Source organism: Lonchura striata, chromosome 26 (genome assembly GCF_050655825.1).
Source record: "Lonchura striata isolate lonStrDom1 chromosome 26, ASM5065582v1, whole genome shotgun sequence".
Taxonomy (NCBI): Eukaryota; Metazoa; Chordata; class Aves; order Passeriformes; family Estrildidae; genus Lonchura; species Lonchura striata.
In genome coordinates this window covers 8948408-8972207 of record NC_140728.1, presented here as the reverse complement: position 1 = coordinate 8972207, position 23800 = coordinate 8948408, and the positions used below count along the sequence as shown (strand labels likewise).

The window sequence follows — 23800 nt, the reverse complement described above, 5'->3', positions numbered from 1 at the left end:
GGAAAAGGCTGCCCATCTCCAGAGGACCATCTTCCAGGTTAACACAGGAAAGAAACCCAGCACTGCAAAATGCTTGGCTAGAAGGGCTGCATGGGACTGCTTCAGATTTAAACTTCTGTATCTTTTAAATCCAAAACCAAGCAAAGTGAGAGCAACTCCAAACAATTATCATCAGTATATCCAGGGGTAAAAAATCCTAAAGCAGGTGAGATTTGCTGGCATTGAAATGGCCATTGTGGTACTACATACCGGCTTGAAAAGTGCATATTAAAAAATCAGAGAAATAAGATAAAATGGTTAGAACAGAGTGAATCTCAGCTGAGTGCTGCACTGGGGGCAGAGATGGGATCTTGCTCAGCAGTGCCAGCAAAATGTCTTCCCCCAGCTGCTACTGAGGAACCAGGGCAGTCAGCATGAGCTGTTTCACATTGAGGGCACAGACAAAAAAGACAGGAGAGAGAATTAAGACCACTGGGAAAAAAAATCACTCCAGAAATCTGTGTCACTACAAGTAGGTCAAGGCTAGAAGAGATGGTGATGCTCTTAGTCTGGTCTGTCACCTCACTCAGGCCAACTGTGCCTCCCATCCACCAAGCTCATCTTGTCATAAGTCCCAGGCATTTATCCTTGGTATACAGAACAAATCCACTCAAAAACACATGCTACCTTTGCCATAACATTCCTACTGAGGCAACTGCTATACCTCCAAAGAAGGCTTCCAAATACAAGGGCAAGAGGGACTACTGAAGGTACATTACAGCTTATCCAGGAGAATCTTGCTTACCTTGTAACCTGACAAAAAATTTTGGACCTGAGGAACAGATGGAGCTGTGTCACTGGAGGGTTAGGCTGGGTATCTCCCAGAGGGTGGTCAGGCACTGAACAGGCTCCCCAGGGAATGATCATGCCCCCAAGGCTGCCAGAGCTCAAGAAGCGTTAGGACAGAGTGAGATTGTTGGGGTGTACTGTGCAGGGCCAGGGCTTGGACTTAATGATTCTTTTCGGACCCTTCTAACTCAGGATACTCCATGATTCTCTGATCAGAATAGGCATTTTCCTGACTACTTAAACAGGATCCACAGAAGACACTCCAATTGCACAAACCATAAACAGGAACAAAATGAAAGAAAATTATGACAGTTTCTTCTCCTTGTGCTTCTCCTCACTCTCCTGGTTGCCAAGCCTACTCACCTGCATCACACTAAGCGTCTCTGCTTGCTGCATTTTACTCAGGATGGCTCTCAGGATCTGGTCCAGATTCTCTCCCAGCTCACTCCCAGCTTTTGAAATTAAAGTGGAGACCAGTCTGCCTACAAAGGCAGCGGTGAACTCCGAGGTCCGTGGGTCCAGGAGCTGGCTCACCACCTGCATCACGTACCAGAGCCCGTTGTGGCCCTGCTCATCGTGCCACTGTGCGATCTGCTCCAGCGCCACCGACACGTACGCGCGCAGGCACTCGCCGCCGTTCTGCAGAGACAAGCAGTGGGTAAGGGAACAGGCAGGCACAGGGAGACAGCCCCTACACCATCCCAGAACCTCCCTGAACCACTGGGAAAACAAGGGGAAAACTGGTGGCACCTGTGAAAGATTTACAAGTAAGTTCTACAGACTCCAGCTCATTAACACATACATTACTCCTCACTGCCCAATCAGCAGCAATCAAGATAACTAATAAATACAGCAATAAATACAACAATAACCTCAAGCAGCTGCAGTTTTGTGCCAATCTTGGTATCTAAAGAAATTCAAAGTGTTTGCAAGAAGTGAGAGATAAAGACAGAGAAGTGTGACATGAACAAAATACAACTCAGCAGCTAATCTGTAGTCCTTTTGAATTCTTCTTAGCACGAAGATCCAGCAAAGCAACCAATGTGCATTTCTACAATTTCTCCCTGCTGGTCTCTTGCCTGTTCTTATTGGTCTGCTGTTTAGGCAAAGACCATATTCCCATGGTCTCTATTCACATGGCAAAGAGTAGCTACCACTATGGAACTTCTTACATAAGGAATGAAATCACCCTTGTTATTCATATGCCAGTTAGGAGCTGGAATGAAAAGGCTCCCTGCACTTCTAGTCTCTGATGCTTTTTCCTTCTTGCTAGCTACCTCAAAGACATCAGGCCATAGCCAAGCCTGCCTGCAAGCACAGCTCAGGCAGTACTGATGCTGGAGATGATTCCCTGCTTTCCCTCCATCCCATAATCAAAAAGAAGTTTGCCTTCTCCTTCCCTAAAAAATGAATACAGCAGAAAGCTCCTAGAGCAGGAAGACTAGGAGAATTTTTGATGTCCTGTGCCAGTGAAAGTTCCTGAAAACAGCCCCTGCCATTACCAGATGTGATAAATGTTATGGGGACAGAAAAGCATTACAAGTTTGCTTGGTTGTTTGGGTGGGTTTTATTTTGTTTGGTTGGTTGGTTTTTATGTTGGGTTTCTTTTTTTTTTTATGTTTTTTTGGGGTTTTTTTGTGTATGTGTGGGGTTTTTTGTTTGTTTGTTTGTTTGGGGTTTTTTTTGTGTTGTTGGGGTTTGGTTGGTAAGTTTTTTTAATGTGCTCCAGTACACTAAAATAGAAAAACCATCTAGGCTGCTGTCTTTCTCACTGCCATTTTCCACATTCAGGAATTATCAGGAAAAGTCACTGCAGGCCCTGCACATATGCCTTTGCCATAACATTCCTACTGAGGCAACTGGTAAATGGTAAACTGGAGGTGGCAGATGCTCTGGGGGGCTGCTAATAGAGCAGCTGGCAAGAACAATCTGGGCTTCCTCAAAGGCTGTGTCACCTCTCTTGGACTGGTACAGCCCTGCAATCCTCCCCCTCCCCACAGTGTCACCTGCCTCCCCCTCCCCACAGGGGTACCTGCATAGTAGCATTGTCATCTGTGTTCAGGCTGCACTGTGCCACTGCAGGGAATGCCTGGCAGATGAGGAGCTGAGACAGAGGGGGTTTTGTATTCCTCACAACTGTAGTCAGTATATCAATAGAAGTCTGAAAAGAAAGCACAAACTGTCACAGCAGGAGCTACAATACTTGAAGTCACCACTACCCACACCTGCTGCAAACATCAAAGACATCAAAGGTGTGAACTGCAAGGATGTGGCCATTGCTGCAACCACACCCCAAACTCAAGTCTAGAATAATTTTTAAATGGGAGGACCCTGGAGTCACACACCCAGGCATCACTGGTGTGAGCTGTAGAAGTTCCCACATTAAGAGCAGTGTCACCACTCAAACATGGCAAACAGATGCATGCTAATCAGAACAGCCAGAGAACTGCTCAAGCTGACTTGTTCCATTTTGGGTATATTGATTTAAATTTATTTTTATTACCTATAAGCAATTGTTACAGTCATGCCAATTAACAGATTATATGCATATTGATATGGATGTTTATGAATTTAATTCCATACAACCATTCTGCACAGTCAGTGCTCCATCTTTTATTAGGGCACCTGTATAATTTACCTCCAATTCATACATATGTGATGCATAAATCAGAAAAAGCCTTAGGAAGGAAATGCAAGGAAAAGTTGTGTAGTCTGCTGGGATAAGAGACTATTCCTGCTGAAAGATGGCAATGTCACAGCAAAATGACTGGGGATGACTCGTACTGTGGAGACTGGAAGAAGGCCAGAGAAACAGTTTAAAGCAAACTTTTGGAAACATCTTCCTGCACCTGCAGTTTGCCTCTTTTCCACACAGAAACCTCCCCCAGTGACTGAAGCCATTGCTCCAAAGCATGTCCACTGCAGTCTTTCTACCCTTTGCAGAGCAGCCACCCCAGGTGTTACTGGACAGGGAACATCTCCAGCCCAGGCTGTGCCCCAGTGAAGCACTTACTGCACACAGACCAGCCGGGATCTTGTCAGCTGGGGCCTGCATGATGCTGACAAGGGTTGGGATCAGCCTCATCTGCATTGGACCCTGGCAGGCTTCTATTTGAGCTAGCTCCTTAAAAATATCCTGGGCAAGAGAAGCAACAACAGGATCTGGAGAGAGAAAGCACCGTTTACTAAAACACACACACACACACACACACACATCTCAATCTTTGCCACCACTATTTTGGCTGGGCAAGGCAGCAAGTTTCCCCTCTACCACAGGAATCAATGTTCATTCAATGACCATTGATTAAGTTTTCAGCAGCAGAATTCAACAGCAAAACCAATTGTGCTTTGGGAATGTAAGTGGAATGCATACCGTTACTGTACTTGAGGAATATTGCAATGGTGAAGGGGCAGATCTTGTTCTCCATGCTGGCTGTAAACGCCGCGTCCACCGTGCACACAATGCACAGGGTCTCCATCACCAGGTTCAGCACCTCAGAGCTGAACTGAGTTGCCAAGTGGATCAGGCCATCCAGAATGCTGGGAAGGAAAGGCTGCAACACGTGGGTGCTCTCAGAGATCTTCAGCTGGTCACAGTAGCTAGACAAGAAATTTGTGATACAAAAATACATTCCCAATATATTGAAGTAACTTAAATATATTCCATTCTGGATAATACATAAGGGGTTGTTCTATCCTGTCCATTCTTATTCCTTAAGTTCACTCCTCTAGGACTTCTCCTTCAGTCCACTACTGCTTGACCTCCCAGCAGCTCAGCAGGAAGGAGGAGGAAAGTCTCACCAGAAATCCTCCCTCTGCATTCCACACAAAGCAGAGTTGAGCCAGTGATGTTAAAAGCTTCTACTGCCCCTCAGTGACAGATCTCTCCTAAGAGCTGCCCATTGATGGAGAAAAGGAAAAAAGTCCAGGACAGACACTGCTTACAAAGTGTTTTGTTACCATGTTCTAGAAGTGACCTGGGGTGTGATAAAGCAATTTCAGGAATAACTAAGTCATAAATCTTCAACTTCATTTATGCATTAACATTTCAGTGCAAATAAGACAAAGTGCTCTGTTCGGAAGTGGTGAACAGTTAGGTTTTAGCAGATTTTTGTGACTGTTTTTTTTTGATTTTACACTAATGTTCATCGAGTACAGCAGAGCTTCCTTCTGACAAAAATGGGGTAAGGAAATCAAACCCCAAACACTCCTTATTGCTGTGATTGGCTCCATAGGCCTGTATGATGTCAGTCACCTTTATGACCAAGAAGGAATAATCTGGGTTTCATCCTCGTGCTTTCCAACACTACCTAGTGCTGCTCCTTATCCATCACAACACTGTAGCCAATCTTGAATCTCAATTCCATATTCCTCATTAGAGTTATTCTGTTTTGAACCTGTTTGCTTATGCTTCTTAAGGGGATGTCTATTTCACTCAAAGCAAAACCTCCCACAGCCCAAACAGAAATGCCATTTTAACAAACCAGTTTATCAGTGCAATCTATACCCCTGACCCTGGGGCTGTGGAATAGCCCAGGGTTTGCTTACCCCCAGATGGCTCTGACTGCAGAGATCCGGACAGAGGGGGGCTGGGTTTCGTGCAATCCACTGACAGTGGCTTGCAGGAATTGCTGGATGAGCTCTGGAGACATGGCCACAGTGAAACGGCTGGCAGCCCACAGGGCCCGGCCCAGGAGGAAAGGAGACACTGCAGCAAAACAGAAAACCTCAGTTGTTTCAGAATAAGCTTTGTGAGTTTAAAATCACAGCTGCTTCCATCCATTATTTAAAATCTTGTTGTCTCAATAGGAAAACACTGAAATGTGACACACAAGACAAGTGTGCCAGCATACAAAGAATTTTTGTTCATGGGCAGAATTTGGTTTATTTTCTTAGTTATTTCAAAGAGTAATTTCTCATTTATTAAGAAACCTCCTCCCTTCAACTATTTACACTTGAACTTTTCCATCACTGAACAAAAGCAAAGGAAGAGAACAGAGGCTTTTCTACCAATTCCCATTTATCCAGCTCAATACTCTGTCCCCAGCTGAAGAAAACAGCAGCATCTTAGGGAGAAGCATTAGAACAACAGAGCTCATACCCAGGGACCTTTCACAGATTACATTACTAGTTTGCAGCCATCACCCTGCAGTTACAGAATGGAATTCTGTGATTCACCAGCACCACAGAAACAGTGGACATTCATTATCCACTCACCAAGGTATGATATATCTTTATCACATTTAATCTTGCTGCCTTTTCAGACTATGAATCTCCTCACCTATCTAGGCTGGCCTCAAAGTGATGAGCTCTCTGTTCCTCGGTATCTTTACTACCATTATTTATGCTACTGCAAGTACTAATTTTAAGATGAGGACATAAAACTCTCTGTGCAAGATGTACAGCAAGAGAAGAGCTTTGTTTTGAAGTCAGTATCATAAACCACAACATTTCTTTGTATGTACCATTACTGACCATTAAATGGATATCCTTGGAGAGCCATCAACACACTGACTCCAGAGCCCTTCCAGAGCACAGCAGCTCATTTACAACCCAATGGCACACATGTAAATGAATGTAAATATATGTAAATTGATGAGGTTGCTTTCTTACATCCATTGCACACTATGCACTTTGCACACTAGTTCTTCATCCAACATTAACACAAAGAAAAGAAAAACCCCTTCTTTGCAATGGGCTAAATAACTGTTTCTTTGATGAAAAAGGAACCCAGGAACCAGTTTTTTCTACACTGACAACTCAATGTGGACTCATCAATGATGCTCACATTAATGCCTTAAACTTCTAAAATTTTAATTTGCAAGGACTTTTGAGGTCTGATTTTCTATAATTCCTCTGATTTTCTTGCACACTGATTTAAGATAACACAGAGAGTAAAATCCTGCTGAGTTCCCAACAACAGAACCCCATTTAGCCGGGAGCATTATTTGAATTCATGTGCTATAACTGGTGTCAGCCTCAGCATAAAACAAATGGGATGACATGGTGCAGCAGGAATTCTGAAGGCGGTTAAACACTGCTGGTGACTTTCATGGAACAGACTCAAGACATCAGAACAGCTATTTTCCACCCAGCTCCTCAAACCCTACAGGCTCATGCATCCAGCCAACAATGAGATCCAGCTGAAAGCACAGTCCCACACATAAAGGACTTACACTAGAACTGGGAGAATGTTCTCACAAGATTTATTTTTTTCACATAAGCAAGGTGCTTAAGTGCATTTCCCAATACCTCATGCACACATTGACCTGACTGGTTCATCAGAGATTCCCAGTGTCTGGCACCCAGCAGTTATTCCTAGGGATGCAGGGTCCCACATACCTGAAAGGTTGAGGTCTGCTAGGACCACGTTTGTCAGGAAGCCATGCATATCAAAGTGTATTCTCCCATTCTTCACACTGTCTGTAATTATAGACTTGACTGAGCCCAGGGCCAGCATACAGGCTTCATGTATTTTCCACCTGCAAAATAGTTCAGGATGCCTTAAGACTTTTCCTCTGTCATCACTCAAGAAATAAATACATATTCTGAAGTGAAATCACAAGTAATTTTCTGGTGTAAGCTATGACAACTATTTCCTTGATCCCAAAAGAGAATATAAAAATGCCCTTAAAGAGATTAACATTCACAAACTGCAAGATGGGGGCTTGGAAACTCCCTCAGGATGGGCAGCATTCTCAGTCACTTCCTAAAATATTGGTGGAATAGTTGTTACTTGTACCAATTTTGTTCTCATAATAAAAAAGCATCTCTTCCATGAAAGCTTGTGTTTCAGCCATGCCTTCATAATTTATATGCAGAAGCACTGGGATACCCAGTACATTAAAGTTTTAAGAACATCTGATTTCTAATTAACATTTTGTTAATTATGATGATATAGAACTATGTGCAAATACACTTCTCCTTGGTTTTATTTGTGAAGCCAAGAACCTACTTTACAACTTCTCACAACTTGAGGCAGATGGGGACCTAATGTCTGATTTTGCAGCCATTCCATTGTTGCTCATTATCAGAGGGGCTCCTCTGACACTAATATTCAAAATATACACACACACTGAACCAATGCACTATAAAACCAGGAGAGAATCTGTGGACCAGCAACCAGGTACTCCTGCAGTGGAGTTTTCTTCTTCTATCCCAAATATCATTAAAAACTGCAAATCTGAAGTTCTAAAATTGAACACATACATCTGTATACAGCACCACTCTTCTTGACATCAAATAAAAAATAAAAAAAAATTATACACACATATATATATTCCTAAAAACTTTATGCCAATTAACTGAACATGAAGTATTGTAAAATTCTCTTCTGATTTTCTATAAGTAATTGTTGTTTCCCATAAGACATTTTAAGGAACATCAAGCTCTGAAGGGAGGGAGCCTTGGCACAGACAACTTGTGCTAGGAACTGCCCAAAGTACTCCACATGAAGATTTCACCATCTGGCTCAAGAACTGCTGTACTTTCTTTTGCTTCTCATCAGAGCTCTCCAGCTCCATCCTTGCTCTTCAGTAACATTGTCACAAATGAAATGTGATTAAATCATCGTGCACTCAGTGCTGCAGATGAGCTTGACACCCATCCCAGCACCGTCCCCACTGCCCGAGCACCGTCCCTGCGCTGGTCCCCTCCCCGTGTCCCACCAGTGCCGTCCCCTCCCTGTCCCCACCCCTTCCCACCCCAGCCCCTCACCAGTGCTCAGCACCGCTGTTTTTGGCCTGCTCAGCTTCCTGCAAATGCCTCGTTGCTGCTGCAGCCAGAGCAGTTGCACTCTCATTCTGGAAATCGGCAGCCACAGCCTGTGCACAAGGAAATGGTAACACCCATTTGTATGGACTGTCAAAAGTTGGCATTTTCTCTAAATGCCCTTCCTGAGGGCAGGTTTGATACCTGTTATTACTACTTCAGTATCTAAATGTGGCATATATTTCATACCAGCAGGAGATCCTGGGCAGCAATTCTCACTGTGTAGGAAAATGTATCATCATCTTCATCCTCCACAAACTGCTGTGGATTTGCAGTCCAAACTTTAATCTAGAGGAGACAAAAAGGATAAGGCAGCTGAGAATTCAGGACACCATCGGTAAAAGGCAGCTTTTTCTGTTCCCTGCAACCTGTTTTGGAAAACTGCTTTCAGAATTTTTCTTCACCATAAGAAGTCTTCATCCTCAATGGATTTTTCTTCTATTCCATTGGAGAAACCCTTGAAGAGAAGAAACTCTCTTTGTTCTAAGCTCATCTTGCTCTTCTGCCCCTCATTTGAGACCAGAGTTTGACAGAACTAATGACTGACCTGCAATCAATGCTACACAGCTTTATTTTTAGATGAGGAATGGGAGAAGCAGATTAATCTTTTAACAGAGTGCTTTTTTTTATGCATGTCTACCTAAACTAGAAGATGATGGCTGTCACGCTTGAGAGCTATGCAGAATTTCAGTGCAAATTATTTCACCGTACTAGCACAACATTTTTTCTCTCACAGAAAGCTATTTATTCCTTTCAGCATGAAAATCCTCATTTTCACAGCACATGGAAGAATGAAGGAAGAAAGCCTGTAAGAGCTGAGGTTGTTCAGCCTGGAGAAGACTGCAGGAGAACCTTATAATTGCCTTTTGACCAGGGCCCCAGGACAAGGGGCAAGATGGTAGGTTTAGATTACAGAATAAATTCCTTACTAAGGGGGTGCTGAGACACTGGAGATGTTGCCCAGAGACATTGTCAATGTCCCATCACTGAAAGTGTCCAAGGCCAGGCTGGATGGGACTTGGAGCAACTTGGGATAGTAGGTTGCACCCAGGGCAGGGGGTGGAACAGGATGGGTTTTAAAGTCCCTTCTGACCCAAACCCTTCTGTGATCTGTGATTTACTGTCCACATTGTACCATTCTGGAACCTCTAAGTGCTGCCACAGCAAAGTGATGGAACAGATTGTTGGATTACAGCAGGTTCCACGCAGTGAAACTCTTCCCAGGACACTTGCTGGTTTAAATCCCTCATTTCCTTTGTTTCACACACAACACAAACTTGCTCACCTGTTCCTCTGTGATCTGCATGTAAAGCAGGATGTAATAGATCAGGTCTGGCAGAGCCTTCTTCACTGTGCTCTTAAATTTGTTGTTTTCCAACAAAGCATGAACAAATTCAAATATGCTGAACACCAGATTTTCAAAGCCCAGAACTTCACCTGAATGAAGTGGAAAAAAACAAAAAAGAACATGACTGAATATGCCAACATACAAAGGCTACAAATAGATGTGAAAATAATTACAAACTGTTAACTTCTCTGAGCAGATATTTATTCATTCTCCTGGACTAGCAAGTACAGCAGTAGCCTCAGGAGGATTTCAGACCTCATCACTTTCTGCTCTCTTCCCACCACACACCCCTCATTAAGATTTATCAAGCTCAACCTAAGACTTATTTGATTTTCTTCTGTCCCACTACTTTTACCTCAATATTGAAGCCAAACTCGCTCCTTGAGCCATTAGAAAACTTAAATTATGTGCCTTCATTGATCACAATCACAAGTAATTTGCAAAAAAGTGATGGACACCATTCTAACATGGTAAATGCACCTTCATCACCAACTCCCATGGTGTTTCAGTCAGTTTTGACAGCAATATTTAGGTAACTCCATTCCTCTTCAAACAGCAGAAGTGAAGTGCAAGTTCTTACCATCAGAATCCACAGGATCCTCCACCTCTTCTGTGTAATTTACTTCTGTTCTCACATAAGTGGATGGAGTTAAGGAAATGCTTTTTTCTAAAGAACAACATCTATTTTGGAATTAATCTGTTCCTGTCTTAAAATTCCTGATAACTTGGGACGGTTTTGTTCTTTAAAAAGCCTTTATTTTGTGTAGAGGTCTGTGCTTCAGGACACAGAGACAACAACCCCAGGAGCTCCTGGCTTTGTGCATTGCCCAAGTTCAAAGACCACTTTCCACAGACCACTCACATCACTTCAGCACATCTTTCATATTATTTGATTAACTTAGATCAAACTCACCAAGGTAACCCAAAACTTCATTTATGTTAACTTTGCAAGAACTGAACCCCCCTGACTCGTTCTTTCCAGGGGATGTGAGCCAATTCAACATGTCACTGCTGCTCAAGGGTGAGGAACCACTCCATGCTCTCACATCCTACCTTAGGTTGGCCCTGCTCCCTACCAAGCTTCTTCACAAGCACCAGCCCTGGGAAATGACAGAAAACTAACCTGGGGGTAAGAAGGAAGGAGTTTTCTTTGTGGATGGTGAACTGAAGATCCAACAAGTACCAGAGCAAACACAAGGAAAGGAAGAACAAGACTCTCCCCTTTTGCAAACAAAAGCCCAATTTGTTTGCCCATACCAACAGGACTGTAGTAGGAGTCAGGACAGGAGAGGGAGAAATACACCATCAAAAATCCAACAAACAGCTCCTTGTATTTTCATAGAGTCACAAAACGGTTTTGGTTGGAAGGAATCTTAAAGACCATGTAGTTCCAATCTCCCTGCCATGGGCAGGGACACCTTCCACTGTATTTTAATAGGGGTCTGAAAAAACAATATGGAGAGATTTGAGTTGTCAGTTTTCAAGTACTGGGCAATGCACCCACAGACCACTCTGACACAGCTGGGTCTGCAGTGGAGCACTGACTGAAAATTCAATGGCAAATCGTCTTCTGCAGCAAGTTCAATCAGCCATTAGCTCTGCTGCAGCAAGGGGTACTGCTGGTTCTCCTTCTGCTAAAGTCTTTACACTGTGACCAGAATCGTTTTAAGAAGACAATTTTTACCAAAAAGTACCAGAAACAATGCAGAGCTTGTGGCAGTTCTACTGGGCACATGCATCAATCAGCATACATTTTAATGGAGCCTCCAGAAGTAACAGAAAGGTCCTGTTTCATCTGGCAGGGCAGATTACTCCATGTATTGTGATTCTCCAGCAGTCAGGTCATTACTGGGTACGAGACTGAGTTTGTCGCGTTCAATTCCAGTTAAATACGTTCACTACCAAGGATATAAAGCAGCACTTTCTGTAAGGGTGTTCCAGACGATGGGCAGGATCTGCTGCATTGATGAAATCATGTGCTTTGGGTAGTTTTTCACAAGTGCTGTCACAGCCTGGAACCAAACAGAGTATCAGTCAAAAGTGAAACTGGGAAAGCCATCAACACACTCAAATCACAGGCTGCTGTTCCATTAACAACTGAGATCATCCAAAGGCTCCTGTCACCAAGGTCACCTCTCACTCCTGACTGCACAGTCCCCTCTCTCAAACACTTCCAACACACCTCTCTTGGTGTTTCCTCTTTTGCAGGGAAGCAAAGGGATAACACAAGATGTGGCACTCTGGAGTGAAGACAATGCCATAATGTGGTGCTAAGACAATGACTCAAAGCCAGAGCACAGCATGTGCACTGTCTGGATACAATTATCCTTCAAGTGTCTTGTCCCAGAAAAGGAACTCTAATGTAATGTAGAACCAGATTACTGCCCATTTCCCGCACTTCATGCAAGCAACACATCCATTGCACATACAAGGAGTAGCTGGAGAATCAAACACCACCCAGATCAATTCCCTTCCCATTTTGGCTGCAGGCACTGGTGGCTGTGCCAGCCTAGCACAGGAGCTGTTCCAGGAGCAGCTTAGCAGCTCCACAGGGGATTGTGCCAGAACTTTCATGAAGCTGATCATCCTGACTTATGGGAGCCCTTCCACTGACACTTGCCAAAAGCCTTTTGGTACCCTCCAGGAATGAGAGAGCACTCACTCCTCCCTCTCCTCCCAAGGGGCACAGCTCCAGCTGTGTTACACTTGTTTCAGGCTAACAGCCCCTCACAAACTGCCTGAGAGGTGGCTGCTCCCAGACACACGGGTGTCAGTTTATTTGTGCTTACCCAATACAAACCACTCTGTGCAGTTTGTTTGTTTGCAGCACTGGGTACATTAATAGAAATAAAAAAATAGTAATTCACCTTCCAGAAAAACAACAGCAATCTAATATCAGTATTGGAGATGAGCAGGAGATAAGTCAGGAATAACCCAGTTACACAGGTTTGGGAATGAGTTTGGCAGGTGCTATAAAGAAGCATTACAGAAAAGACCTGCTGAAGTCTCTGGGGAAAAAAAAATATGCAGGTGCTGGCAAAGGAGGTGAACCTGATCTTCAGGGCTGCTGCAAACTCAACACCCTGCTAAGGCCACAGGAGCATCCAAACAGACTTATTCCATATTCCACTCCATATGAACCCTATGTAAATGTTTCTAAGCTCTACATGCAACCAGCTCTGCAGGAAGCGCTGCTGGAACGCTAAGGGAGCTCTTCAATCGTAGGCTCTGTGGTTGTAACAATAGAAAGCTGCATTTGCAAGGTCACCACAGTCCTGCAGAGCAAGTCATTAAAAAACAGAGCACTCTCCTTGTCAGATGTTGTATTTCAACCCCTGGCCCCTCATTCTGCCAATTCCCACAGCTTGTCTGAACTCAAAGAACTGCTTCACAGATCCTCTGCCAATCTCCAGAAATTGCTCCACCACCTATTAATCCTTCAAGAAAGCTCTTATCCTTCTCTCTTCAGAGCACTGCTCCTTCAAGTCACTCTATCAAAGCCTTTTATTGCTTCTTTTCCTGTCTTCATCTTTAAACAGAGAAGAAATCCCTAAATTTTTGGATAAAAAGCTTAAAATACACACTAGAGAGCATGCTAAAGCTGACTGTCAGTCAAAGTTCAGCAGTGGCAGGTGAAGTACCTTGTTCATAAAATTGGGCAGTTTGTCCCAAGACACAGATCCCACCTCATCTTCCATCCAAGAACAAAGAGGTTACGATTAATTATTTTTCCTAGCCAATTATTTGTTCCAGTGTCAGGAAAAATGTAAGCATAGCTTCTCTGACCCACAGGTGTCAAACAGCTTCTAAGTACAAATGAAGAAGCACAACAATAAGGCTGCAACATGCTTTAGATTGTTGGTTAATTGGCGTTCCTGATATATTACTGCACACTAAGTACACAATTGTATTCCAATTTGTATTCCATTATTGTGAAATCTGCCTTAAATCTAGACACCTGTTATGTTTAATCACTCTGTTTCTCGCAAAACAATCAATACTAGCATGTTCAACAGTGGAATTAGGATTCAAGAATTGCACAGTTGCAGCTCATGCATCCTTAGAGACACCAATTTAATTCATGCTGAACTATCAAACACAACAATAAATTACCCCATGGGTATTTCCTTCTAGTCCTCACATGTCAAATTTTTGTTGTGGCCAAATCTCCCATCTCCTCCAAAGATAAAAGGCTCTGATTTCCTGCTGATAACTGCTAAAAATCTTGTACCTATTCTGGGAACAACTTGGGACACATTAACCATCAGTGGTTCCCCATGATGTGATCCAAGCTATTCACTCCCCTAACCAGGATAACTGTCCCAGCGAATCAGGCAGAGATGCACATTGCAATAGCATCCCTTAAAGCTTCTGCCACTGTCCTGCAGAACATTCTGACATGGACAGCACAACAGCTTAGGGCATGACTGCCTCTGACTTCCATCATGAACTCCAGGAACCTTGGAGTACAAAGCTCTCATGTGACAGGGAAGGGGAAAAAAAAGTCTTCTATCATTTGCCACACAGGACTTCATTAAGGAAAAGAAGATGGAATTGAGTTTGCATCTGGTTGAAAATGTGCTATAAAAAAGTCTCAATTCCCTCTTCCATTGCATCAGCCTTTCAAGGGGTTCCTGTAATGACCTCATCCGTAGAGCTGGTTTAAATAATCCCCTAAGGTTTCTTAGTTCTGCATTACAATGACTATAAAATCCACTTCTCTGGAAGTGAACTTCACCCGAATCCCTTTTCCCCCAGAAAATTGCTATCATCAGCTTAGAAACTCTAAGTTACAAAACCATGAACTGCCTTAAGCCAACAGCCAGAACACTCATCTCTTAAAAAAAAAAAAGCCTCCTACAAACCACTTGACAGCAGGTCTCCTGAATTTCCTGTTTAAATTCACACCGATTCTCTGCTGCCATCGATGCCACCCGACACACAGCAGCATATTCAGATCCAAATCCTCTTGTGCTGCACCTCCCCTGCAGAAGCCAAAGGCAGAGGCCCTCACACAGCTAAGGAGCAGAGCAAAAACAAGGTGACATTTCCGCAGAGACTTCCCCAGCCTGTCACATTGTTCAAGAACCTCCTGGTGAGACCAATGCTGATATACCTATACAAACAGCTCAATGCCAGCAAGCACTTATTATTTAAATAACAGAAAAGGCTGCAGAATGCATGGATGTAATGAGACCAGAACTGGCCTGGCCTGACTCTAAACCAACAACATCAAGCACCAACAACTGCTTTCTGTGGAGACTAAAAAATACCACTACTCATTAACAATCCAAATGTGAGTATCTGGAGTAAGAGATCCAAATATTCTTGAGCTGCAGCCTGTTCAAATAGAGATGATACCCTGCAGTGTTCCTTTCATGTTGCTGTTCCTATAAATCATTGCCCCAGGAATCCCAGTGCATAAGCAACAGAAAGGGAAAAAAAACCCACAAGAGACACTCTCTCAACAAAAATTGCCAACATCCTTCCCCAAACTGCTTTCCAGTAGTGCTGCACAGCAAGAACAGCTCCAGCTGTTCCTAGAGTATGAGACATGCAGCCCCTCACAGGGAAGCCACAGGATACCCAGACCAGATACTGCTGCCTTGAGCAGGGCTAAGACAAGTTCCACAACACAGAGTTCAGGAGCTGCTGCTTTGTGTAACACAATAGCACCCTCCCAGAATGTATGTTCATTACTTCAGCACAAAGCTGGTCATCCTGAAAAACTTTTTGACACTTGTCTTCAAAAACTTCCTTATTGCTTTCTTCGTGGAGCTGAATGGGCCTCAGTGCCCATCCTCAGAATCCTGTACATTGACCTGAGTGTTGCCCACCCCAGCACACAGGCAGGGAAGTGAAAGATCTGGATTTGATCCTGCAATTGGTGCTTTTGGCTCTTTGCTCTTCCATGCTGCAGGCATGCTACAGCTCCAGAGGTTTCCAAGCTGTTACAGGGTGTGCACAGGCCCTCGTCTCCATGCACACAGAACTCTCCAATCTAATCTCCTCTCTACAGGAGAGGAAACCAGGACAGTACAAAGACCTTCCGTCTTTCTTTTTCAGAGATTCTTTAGCATTAAAGAGCAGGCAAGTTCCAGAAAAGCACCTGCACTTAATAAGCTTTTACAAGTTCACTGCAGTAGATTTCTGCAGCACCTTTAGGAACGATTGGTATATAACTGCAGATTATGATGTTCAAGACATATCCAAGATACATTAGATCAGCAAACAACAGAGACATTTGGACTATGGATCAGATTCCTGTGATCATTTTACAGGAAGATCCTCATGGATCTCATCATAGGTATCTTCAGTACAGGCAAACAACTTATTTCACTGTTGATGGTGCTGGGAGCCAAAAGTCTTCACTGTCCACACCATGAGCAATACTGGGAGATGTGCCACTTGAGTTTGTCTTCCAGCACATCTGAGTGTGTGTTGGTATACAATTCTTTCTCCACTTAACCAGCCCCGAGTGACTCACCTTTAAAACTTCCATCTTAAACCCGCTGTCCGATGTTGGTCCATCAGGCATCTGCAGGGCCTGGACAAAGGCTTCTGTAAACTGCTGCACCACAGGAAAAATCAGGACCTTGGCAGCACCCTGGTTATAGACAATGCAAGCACAGCTGCATATCAGATACAGAACCCCCACAACTGACAGGTAAAGCACTAGAAGCAACAGCAAATGCACTTTTCTGGTACAAAATAGAAGAGAAACTCATGGCAACTGCAGAATACTGCAAAGTCACATGAAAGCTGTTTCACACATCACTTGGGCTCTCTCTTTAGGTAATGAACTAAGCTCAGCTGAATCCCACTCTTTAGAACCCCACAGCACAGGCTCCCACAAAACACAAGTTACATCCAACTTATCACTTTGGAATCTCAAGAGAGATCCAGACAACCCAGTCTGGAGAGCCCCAGGAGCAGTGCTCACCCCATCCTAGAGAGGCATTTCATTTGATGAACTGAATCCTGCCCTGCACCCCCAGCCTTCAAAACCAACTTGGGGTGGCTCCATCACACACACAATCACCCCAAACCCTGCAGCTGGCACTTATCTCCCTGCAGAGCCTCCATCCCTCAAACCAAACAAGCTGAGTATCAGCAGCTGGCCTGAAGATTAACAGGATGATTCTTCCTAGGAAAATGCAGCAAGTATTTTTCCAGATGTCAGAGCACTCCATAAGCAGTCCTTGGCAGAGTAAGTAATACAGGACCAAAATAATTTTATTGAGATTATTCCTCATAAATCCATAGGCAGGACAGCGAAGTCCTATGTTTAAATCAATTAGGAAATGTGATTTCTTAAAAAAATCTCTTTTTCTTTTTTTTTTTTTTAAGTGAAATCTCAATAGAAAAGGTTTAGTATTCAATGTGAAGGACACTTTCAGTCCTCCTCCAGAGTAAGACTGGGGAACTACCACTATCTCTTAGATACTGGTATCAGCTCATGATACAATGCATGAATAAACTTGTCATGGCAGTACAGATACAATGTAATTACCAGAACTTTCCAAAAGTCTGCACTGGATTGCTCCCTGTGCAAACAGGGAAGGAACAGCACATTGAGCCACTCAGCAGTGACCAGCCACTGGACTGAGAGTCACCCTTCCCTATCCTCACACTCCAGAAAGTTAAAAATAACTATTTATTGTCTGGGAGGGCTGGAAAAGCCACTTGTCAAAGGCCATTTAAAATGCAGATGTGCTCAGCTAGAGCCAGACAGCAGACTCATGTCTAAAGCTGCTTGACTGCTATGTTTGTTTCTTAATAGCTATTTTTCCAAAACTGGGCTGGGTTTGGCTTCCCCCACCCCTTCAGGAACACAAGGCCCAGGGGCCTCCTGAAGCATGAAGGGAAGCCCCAGGAGCTTGGAACCAAAGCCTCACCCCAGGGTCCCTCATTACCCAGGTGCCCAAGGCCTGGCAGGTGATGGGACACACGGCTTAGCTGAAGGCTGGAAGCTAAGCTGCAGATTTCCAAACAAAGGGCTGATACTCCATCTCCTCCCCATGCTGACTCCCCCTCTTCCTGAGCTCTTAACAAGCATGTCTGTTGATAAACCATAAATTAACCTTAATTATGGAAACCAAGTCCCACTATCAAGGCATACATGTAAAGCAGGGAGTCAGCTACTATACTTGTATTAAATTACAGCCTCTTCCCCCAAATTCCAGCTGACACAGTATGTAATTTTCCAGTGTTTCATTTCCATATTAAGTATTATTTAGAACCTCATTCAAAGTATCGTGTATGTCAAGTTAAATTCTTGCCTTTTCCAACTCCTCCATGTTACAGATCATGTGGGCACACGTGGTAAATATCTCCACCGCACGTGACCTCGTGCGAATCCCATACACCTAGACAAAAGTTAAACATCAGGATCACAACATTCTTCTTACACAAGATACTTCCTTTTAATTGTATTTCATTTTTGCTTTAGCTTTATTCTCTTATTATTTGCTTCAACTTTTCTGGTGAAACATTAGCTGCCATCAACTATTATATAATCAAGAAAATAAGTCTAACTCATACTACAGTATGACTTAACCATTAAATCTGGAGTTTCTTTGTTCAAAGAAACATTCCCACTAATCCAATACCAACCTCATTGTGAAGATCGTACCTCTGCCATTGTGAAAATTTTGTACATCTCTGGAAGAATAACTGGAGCTACAAGTGGCATCTGTATGTCTGTCACTTCTCGGGTAAATTCTAAAAAAATGGAAAAAGAAGAGAAGTTCTTATAAGAAATACAATTTGTAGGGAACAGCAACAATAGAACCATTGGGAAACACTAAGTGCATTGAAACATGTTGATTTGCACTTCACTAGACTAGGGTCATCTGATCTACCTGAGGCAATCCTCAAAGGCAAGCAGAAAAATACCATACAAAAAACTGCAGGTATCTGGAAAACAGGGTGTTACAGTCAAAGTACCTGCTGAGCTCTAACCTGCAGCACAGCACCTCCTTCCCCAGCTCCCATGACACCTGCTGAGCACACAATTCCACAGCCAGCAACAGGCACCAGGCCCAGGGAAGAGGAAGAAAATTCCGATTTCCTCAATTTGGATGAAATGTGACAAGACAGTGGCACAAGGAAAAGCCTGAACAGCTGCCTAGAGCAGCCTTGCCCAGCCACGGCAGCCACAGACCTGTGAGCACCCTCATGGCTCCGTGCACCGCGTTGACGTCGCCGCTGACCAGCATCTCCATGAGCAGGTTGAAGAGCTCGGGCCAGGCCTCGGGCCAGTCCCAGTGGGCGATGGCTGACACAGCGTAGGCGACGCTGGAGCGCACCTTGCTGATGGACTCCCTCAGCCCGCTGGGCAGCAGCTCCCTGATAGCAACTTTTGCCTGTAGAAAGCAACAGCAGTCAGAGTAGATCCACAGCCATAGCACAATCTAATGAAAACCAAAAAAAAATCTAGACCTATGACTGCATCCTGATATTGATTCAATGCTGGTTTTACAAAATGAACATCCAGGAGACAGAAACACTCTTGCATACTGCCCCCTGTAATTTTTTTAGGGAAAACTGCATGGTGTGTTTTAACAGAGCATCATCTCACACACAGCATCAGACAAGCACAGAGTAAATAGAACACAGCTGCAACTACACAGGATGTACAGATTGACATGGAAAACATCCAGAGTTAGCAGAGATAAATCCCAGCTCCAGTGTCAGGGACTATGTTTGCTTACTTTGGAAGATTTCAGTAAACAAGAACAGTCACCCAGCCCTGAAGGGACAGGAAAAAATAAAAGCCACTTCTAGGACATAATTCAAGCAATTATCTCTGGATGGGATGAATCATATTCTAGATATGAAAGATGCTCCAGTCAACAGTCAGAGCGGAAAGGGCTGGAATATCTGGCCATCTTAGCTGTTAAATACTCCTCCTGAACAGATTCTCAATGAAACCCAGCAGCTTTAAACTGAAATTTCTCACAGGAAAATATCCTTTAAGTCCCAAGATGTATAACAAAAGATTTAGCAAATCTCCAAAAACAGACTGCCAGAATCAGTATTTGTAAAACTTAGGAAGCAGCTTTTCTTCTAGTCTTGTTCTGAGAATAACAGGAGCATTGTGGCTGAACTTTCCCTACAGGAAGCAGACCAAGCTTCTCAAGCACGGTGCTGTTTTAAGCAACTGAAAAGAGATTTTTGAAGTGCAAAATGTCAAAAAACCTTAACTGAAGCCATTAATCCTCAAAATACACATGGGCACTGGTACTTCTTTAACTGTCTAAAGAATTCATATTCTTGATGGATAAAGTGTTTCAAACCAGGTAATGTGAAACCAAGTCTTACCCTTTCTGTGGTCTCTGGAGGTCTAAACTTTTCTGACTGAGAGCACCAGTGAGTTTCCACATACTGTTTGAGAATAACGGACGCCAGCTGTAGCAGGAGAGAGGTCAGGAATCAGGGACATATCCTGGAACCATTGCAAGGATCACCCCTGACCCATTTGCTCAGCCTCCCGTCCCATCATGCTTCTTTTAGAGGAGCATCAGGACTTGCCAAAAATGAAAAAAAAATAAAATCCATGAAATGGACCAAAAAGTCATTGCAGTAAAAAGAACTGCTGGGTATCCACTGAGCAGCGATGGCCTGCACAGCACTGACCCAAGGCAGCAGCTCTAGAAAGGCATAAGACTCGGGTCACAAAGTAACTAAAGAAATGCAGAACCAAAACTCCCTTTTTAAGGAGGAAAACACCTACAGAAAAAGTTTCTGCAAAGAGAAGCCACACTTCTGCTTTCTGATGTCTACCACCCATCTCCTAAGTTGTGTCCATTTCCAGTAGAGTATTTTCTCAACAGCAGGTTTATTAAGTTCAAAAAATGTTAAGAGTATAACACCAGAATAATGTTGAAAGAAAGATTCAGAAAGCTACTTCAAATTTTTCACCTGAAAACATGGAAGAATATTTTAAAAACCAAGGAAATTTCCATCTAAATTCTTCCTGCAGTTCCAGGAAAACTCACCTGCCGGATGGCAAGAGCTCCCTGAGGATCCACTGTCAGTTCTGCTAAATGAACACCAAATTCTGCAAGGAAAAAACCCCAAATATTGGTATTGTAACTTTTATTGCCACACAGCAAAAGTCATCGAGATTTTTGGAGAAGGACATCATACCAATTGAATGACTCATATGCAGGAAGGAGAAGGCAATTCCAAAGCACAGCTACTCAAATAAATCATAAGCATTAATTCTCCCCTGTGCTCCCCACAAAAATTTAATTTATTGTCTTGGCATCTTATTTTCTTCTCTCATGGGCAAAAAAGTTTGCAATGCAGGCTAATAATAAGCAAATTATTTAAATACATATATAAAAGTCTTATCTACAATGTAAAATCATTACTCAAGTTTCTACAGGAGAGATGCATGGAAAGATCCAGGACGGAGTAAGACAGCAGCAGACTGGCAGCCAGCAGTCCCTTTTTGGACACCTGGGCTCATCCCCAGGAATGTGCAGGCATCGCTTCAGCTCTCCCAGCCCTCACCCCACCACTGCCCAGGAGCAAACCCTGCCCAGCACAGTGACACCAGCACTGCCTGGCCAGCCCTTGGGGCTGCAGGACCTTCTCCTGCAAAGAATCTGTCCAGGAAAAGCAAGTTCTTCTTGTGGCTTCTTGCCAAGCAAGAAGCCAAGCCAAAGGCAAAATTTAAACAGTTCTGTTGATGTAAAAATTCTGTTGATGCTGAGCACAGGAAATAAAAGCCCAGAAGAGCAACTGTTCTGGTATGGTAAATCCATACAACTCAATAAATTTGCTTAAAATTGCAATTTTAAGTTCCAGGCAGCTGATAACTGTCCTAAATACTTCATTTAATTTCACTAGTCTGCTTAAGAAACATATTTGTGACATTTTAGTTCTTAGAAGCTGTGAAGCAGAAGTTATGCCCCTGGGGTCCTGTCAGCACACCCTGCCTCCTGCAGACAGGCTAAACGTGCTGACAGCATCCCTGACAAACACAGACTGAAAATTCTTCTCAAAAGGAGTTCTGCGACTTCTGTCAGCAGCACATCTGAGTGCTTCACTAGTGGCTGAGTGTCTCCTAATACCCACCTCACTGCTAAGAGGCTTTTCTGGGCTGGGAGATAATTGCCTCTCACTTTCCCCAACACACACTGAGCGTACCCAGTTCCTTCACCCTTTCTTCATAGATCATGCATTTAAGAAAGAGGAAAATAACCCTCTTATCCCAGCTATGAAAGGAGGGAGCCTCATTCCAAGATGTACTTAACATAATACTTCTCTTAACTAAAGCAGTCATTATTCTGTATGCTATCTGTGATTTCCATGATCAAGTGTGGCATTGCATTTCAGCCCTATCTTTAAAGGGTAAGTTGGAAGGGTATAAGGAGTATAAATGGAAAGCTAAAAAGGGCAGAAATAGGAATAAAGGAAGCCAGAGTAACTGCAACTGCTTCACAGAGCTACAAATCAGTATTCTAGTTCACAATCCTTAATTTGTTTACATATATCCATTTCATGTATTCTCTCTGCATACAGTGGAGAGTTGGAATGGACCCACAAGGATCATCCAGTCCAACTCTGTTGGATGGCTTACACCCTACAGAGAGGGGCAGTGTCTGCCACACAGTCCTCTAAATTATGTGGATAAGGAGGTTTAATGGCAGGAGGAGGAGGTTTAATCATGACCTGTGATTTACAATATTTAGTTTCTCAATTGTCCAACACCTTAGTTCTGCTCCCCAGGCAGATTGCAGTGCCATTGATGGAACATCAGACCTACTCACTGCTGTAGTGACCAAGAGTTCTGCCCTACACACCCTTTGGATCTGACAATAAGGCACTGACAACCCCCCACTACAGGTTTTCAGCATGATGTCCTGCTTAAAAAATATTATAAAACTGCATCTTCTTAACTGATAAATTACCATTGGGGCAAATTTCTATCAGGAATCCTGGTGAATTCAGGTCATTCACACCCTGCACTTGTTTAAGCAATAAGCCAGCTCTCCTGTCAAACCAAAATTAGATGGATTTATCAAGAACAGATCACATAAAACAGTACTAGTTGTGCAGCAACTATTGATCCTATTGTTATAGACACTGACAAGCTGTTTAATGAGCTGTTCCAAGAATATTTCCAGGGGCTGATATTACACTGATCCTTGTACAGCTCACTGGCTCCTCTTTTCTCAAAGGATGGTTTATTATTGGGTTCTTTCCCAGCTGGCTGGAAATATCATGAGGAATTGCAGTTCAAATGCACCTTGATAGGTCATTCCTTCACTTATATTTTGCAAATTTGAGATATTAGAAATACCAAGTCTTCTCCCCAAGATAAAGTCTGTAAACCTCAAAGATTAGAAGCTTTTAATGAAGCATTTTTAAAATGGTCTGGCGTAGACAGCACTTAGCAAACACATTTTCTTCCAGCTCTGCTCCTCCTCTTCATCAACCTCAATATTAGTAAAATCAAAATCTCCTCCTTCACAACAACCTCTATCTACCATGTAACCAATTTATGTACTTCTTCATCCCCAACATTTTTGCAAAACTAAGCCACATGAAACCAAAAATTACTAGTAAGCAAGCAGGAAGGAATAAATGAACTTAAGTTTCTACTGAATCTTTGCACCTACCTGCCTTGTTGAAAGGGGTCAGCACTGACCAAGTCCAGCCCAGCACATCCACACAGAGCTGGTTCAGGAACTGCTCAAGGTCCCTTTCATTGTCTCTGCTAAGGGCAGAGACAGGGTGAGGGTGAGAAAGCACTGTGACAGCTGCTGCAGCCAGTCTGGTGAATCCAGGTGGCCCATGGCACTGACACTCCAAACTAAAACAACACTTGGTCTGCAG

At 43.4% G+C, this 23800-nt stretch overlaps 1 protein-coding gene across 2 annotated transcripts in view; it reads right to left on the bottom strand.

Annotated features, from left to right (window-relative positions):
• IPO9 (importin 9) overlaps positions 1-23800 on the bottom strand; it is a 39356-nt gene that overhangs the window by 7789 nt on the left and 7767 nt on the right. For both annotated transcript variants that reach the window (XM_021527666.2, XM_085561529.1), the window contains exons 2-18: positions 20950-21011; positions 20273-20359; positions 19113-19314; positions 18582-18670; positions 18229-18315; positions 16434-16553; positions 11858-11958; positions 10527-10585; positions 9884-10035; positions 8788-8886; positions 8545-8651; positions 7171-7310; positions 5377-5536; positions 4202-4428; positions 3842-3990; positions 2861-2989; positions 1192-1467 (exon numbers count right to left, since the gene is read on the bottom strand). In XM_021527666.2, coding sequence (XP_021383341.1) covers positions 1192-1467; positions 2861-2989; positions 3842-3990; positions 4202-4428; positions 5377-5536; positions 7171-7310; positions 8545-8651; positions 8788-8886; positions 9884-10035; positions 10527-10585; positions 11858-11958; positions 16434-16553; positions 18229-18315; positions 18582-18670; positions 19113-19314; positions 20273-20359; positions 20950-21011 — 2246 coding nt within the window. The remainder of the gene's footprint in view (positions 1-1191; positions 1468-2860; positions 2990-3841; positions 3991-4201; positions 4429-5376; positions 5537-7170; positions 7311-8544; positions 8652-8787; positions 8887-9883; positions 10036-10526; positions 10586-11857; positions 11959-16433; positions 16554-18228; positions 18316-18581; positions 18671-19112; positions 19315-20272; positions 20360-20949; positions 21012-23800) is intronic.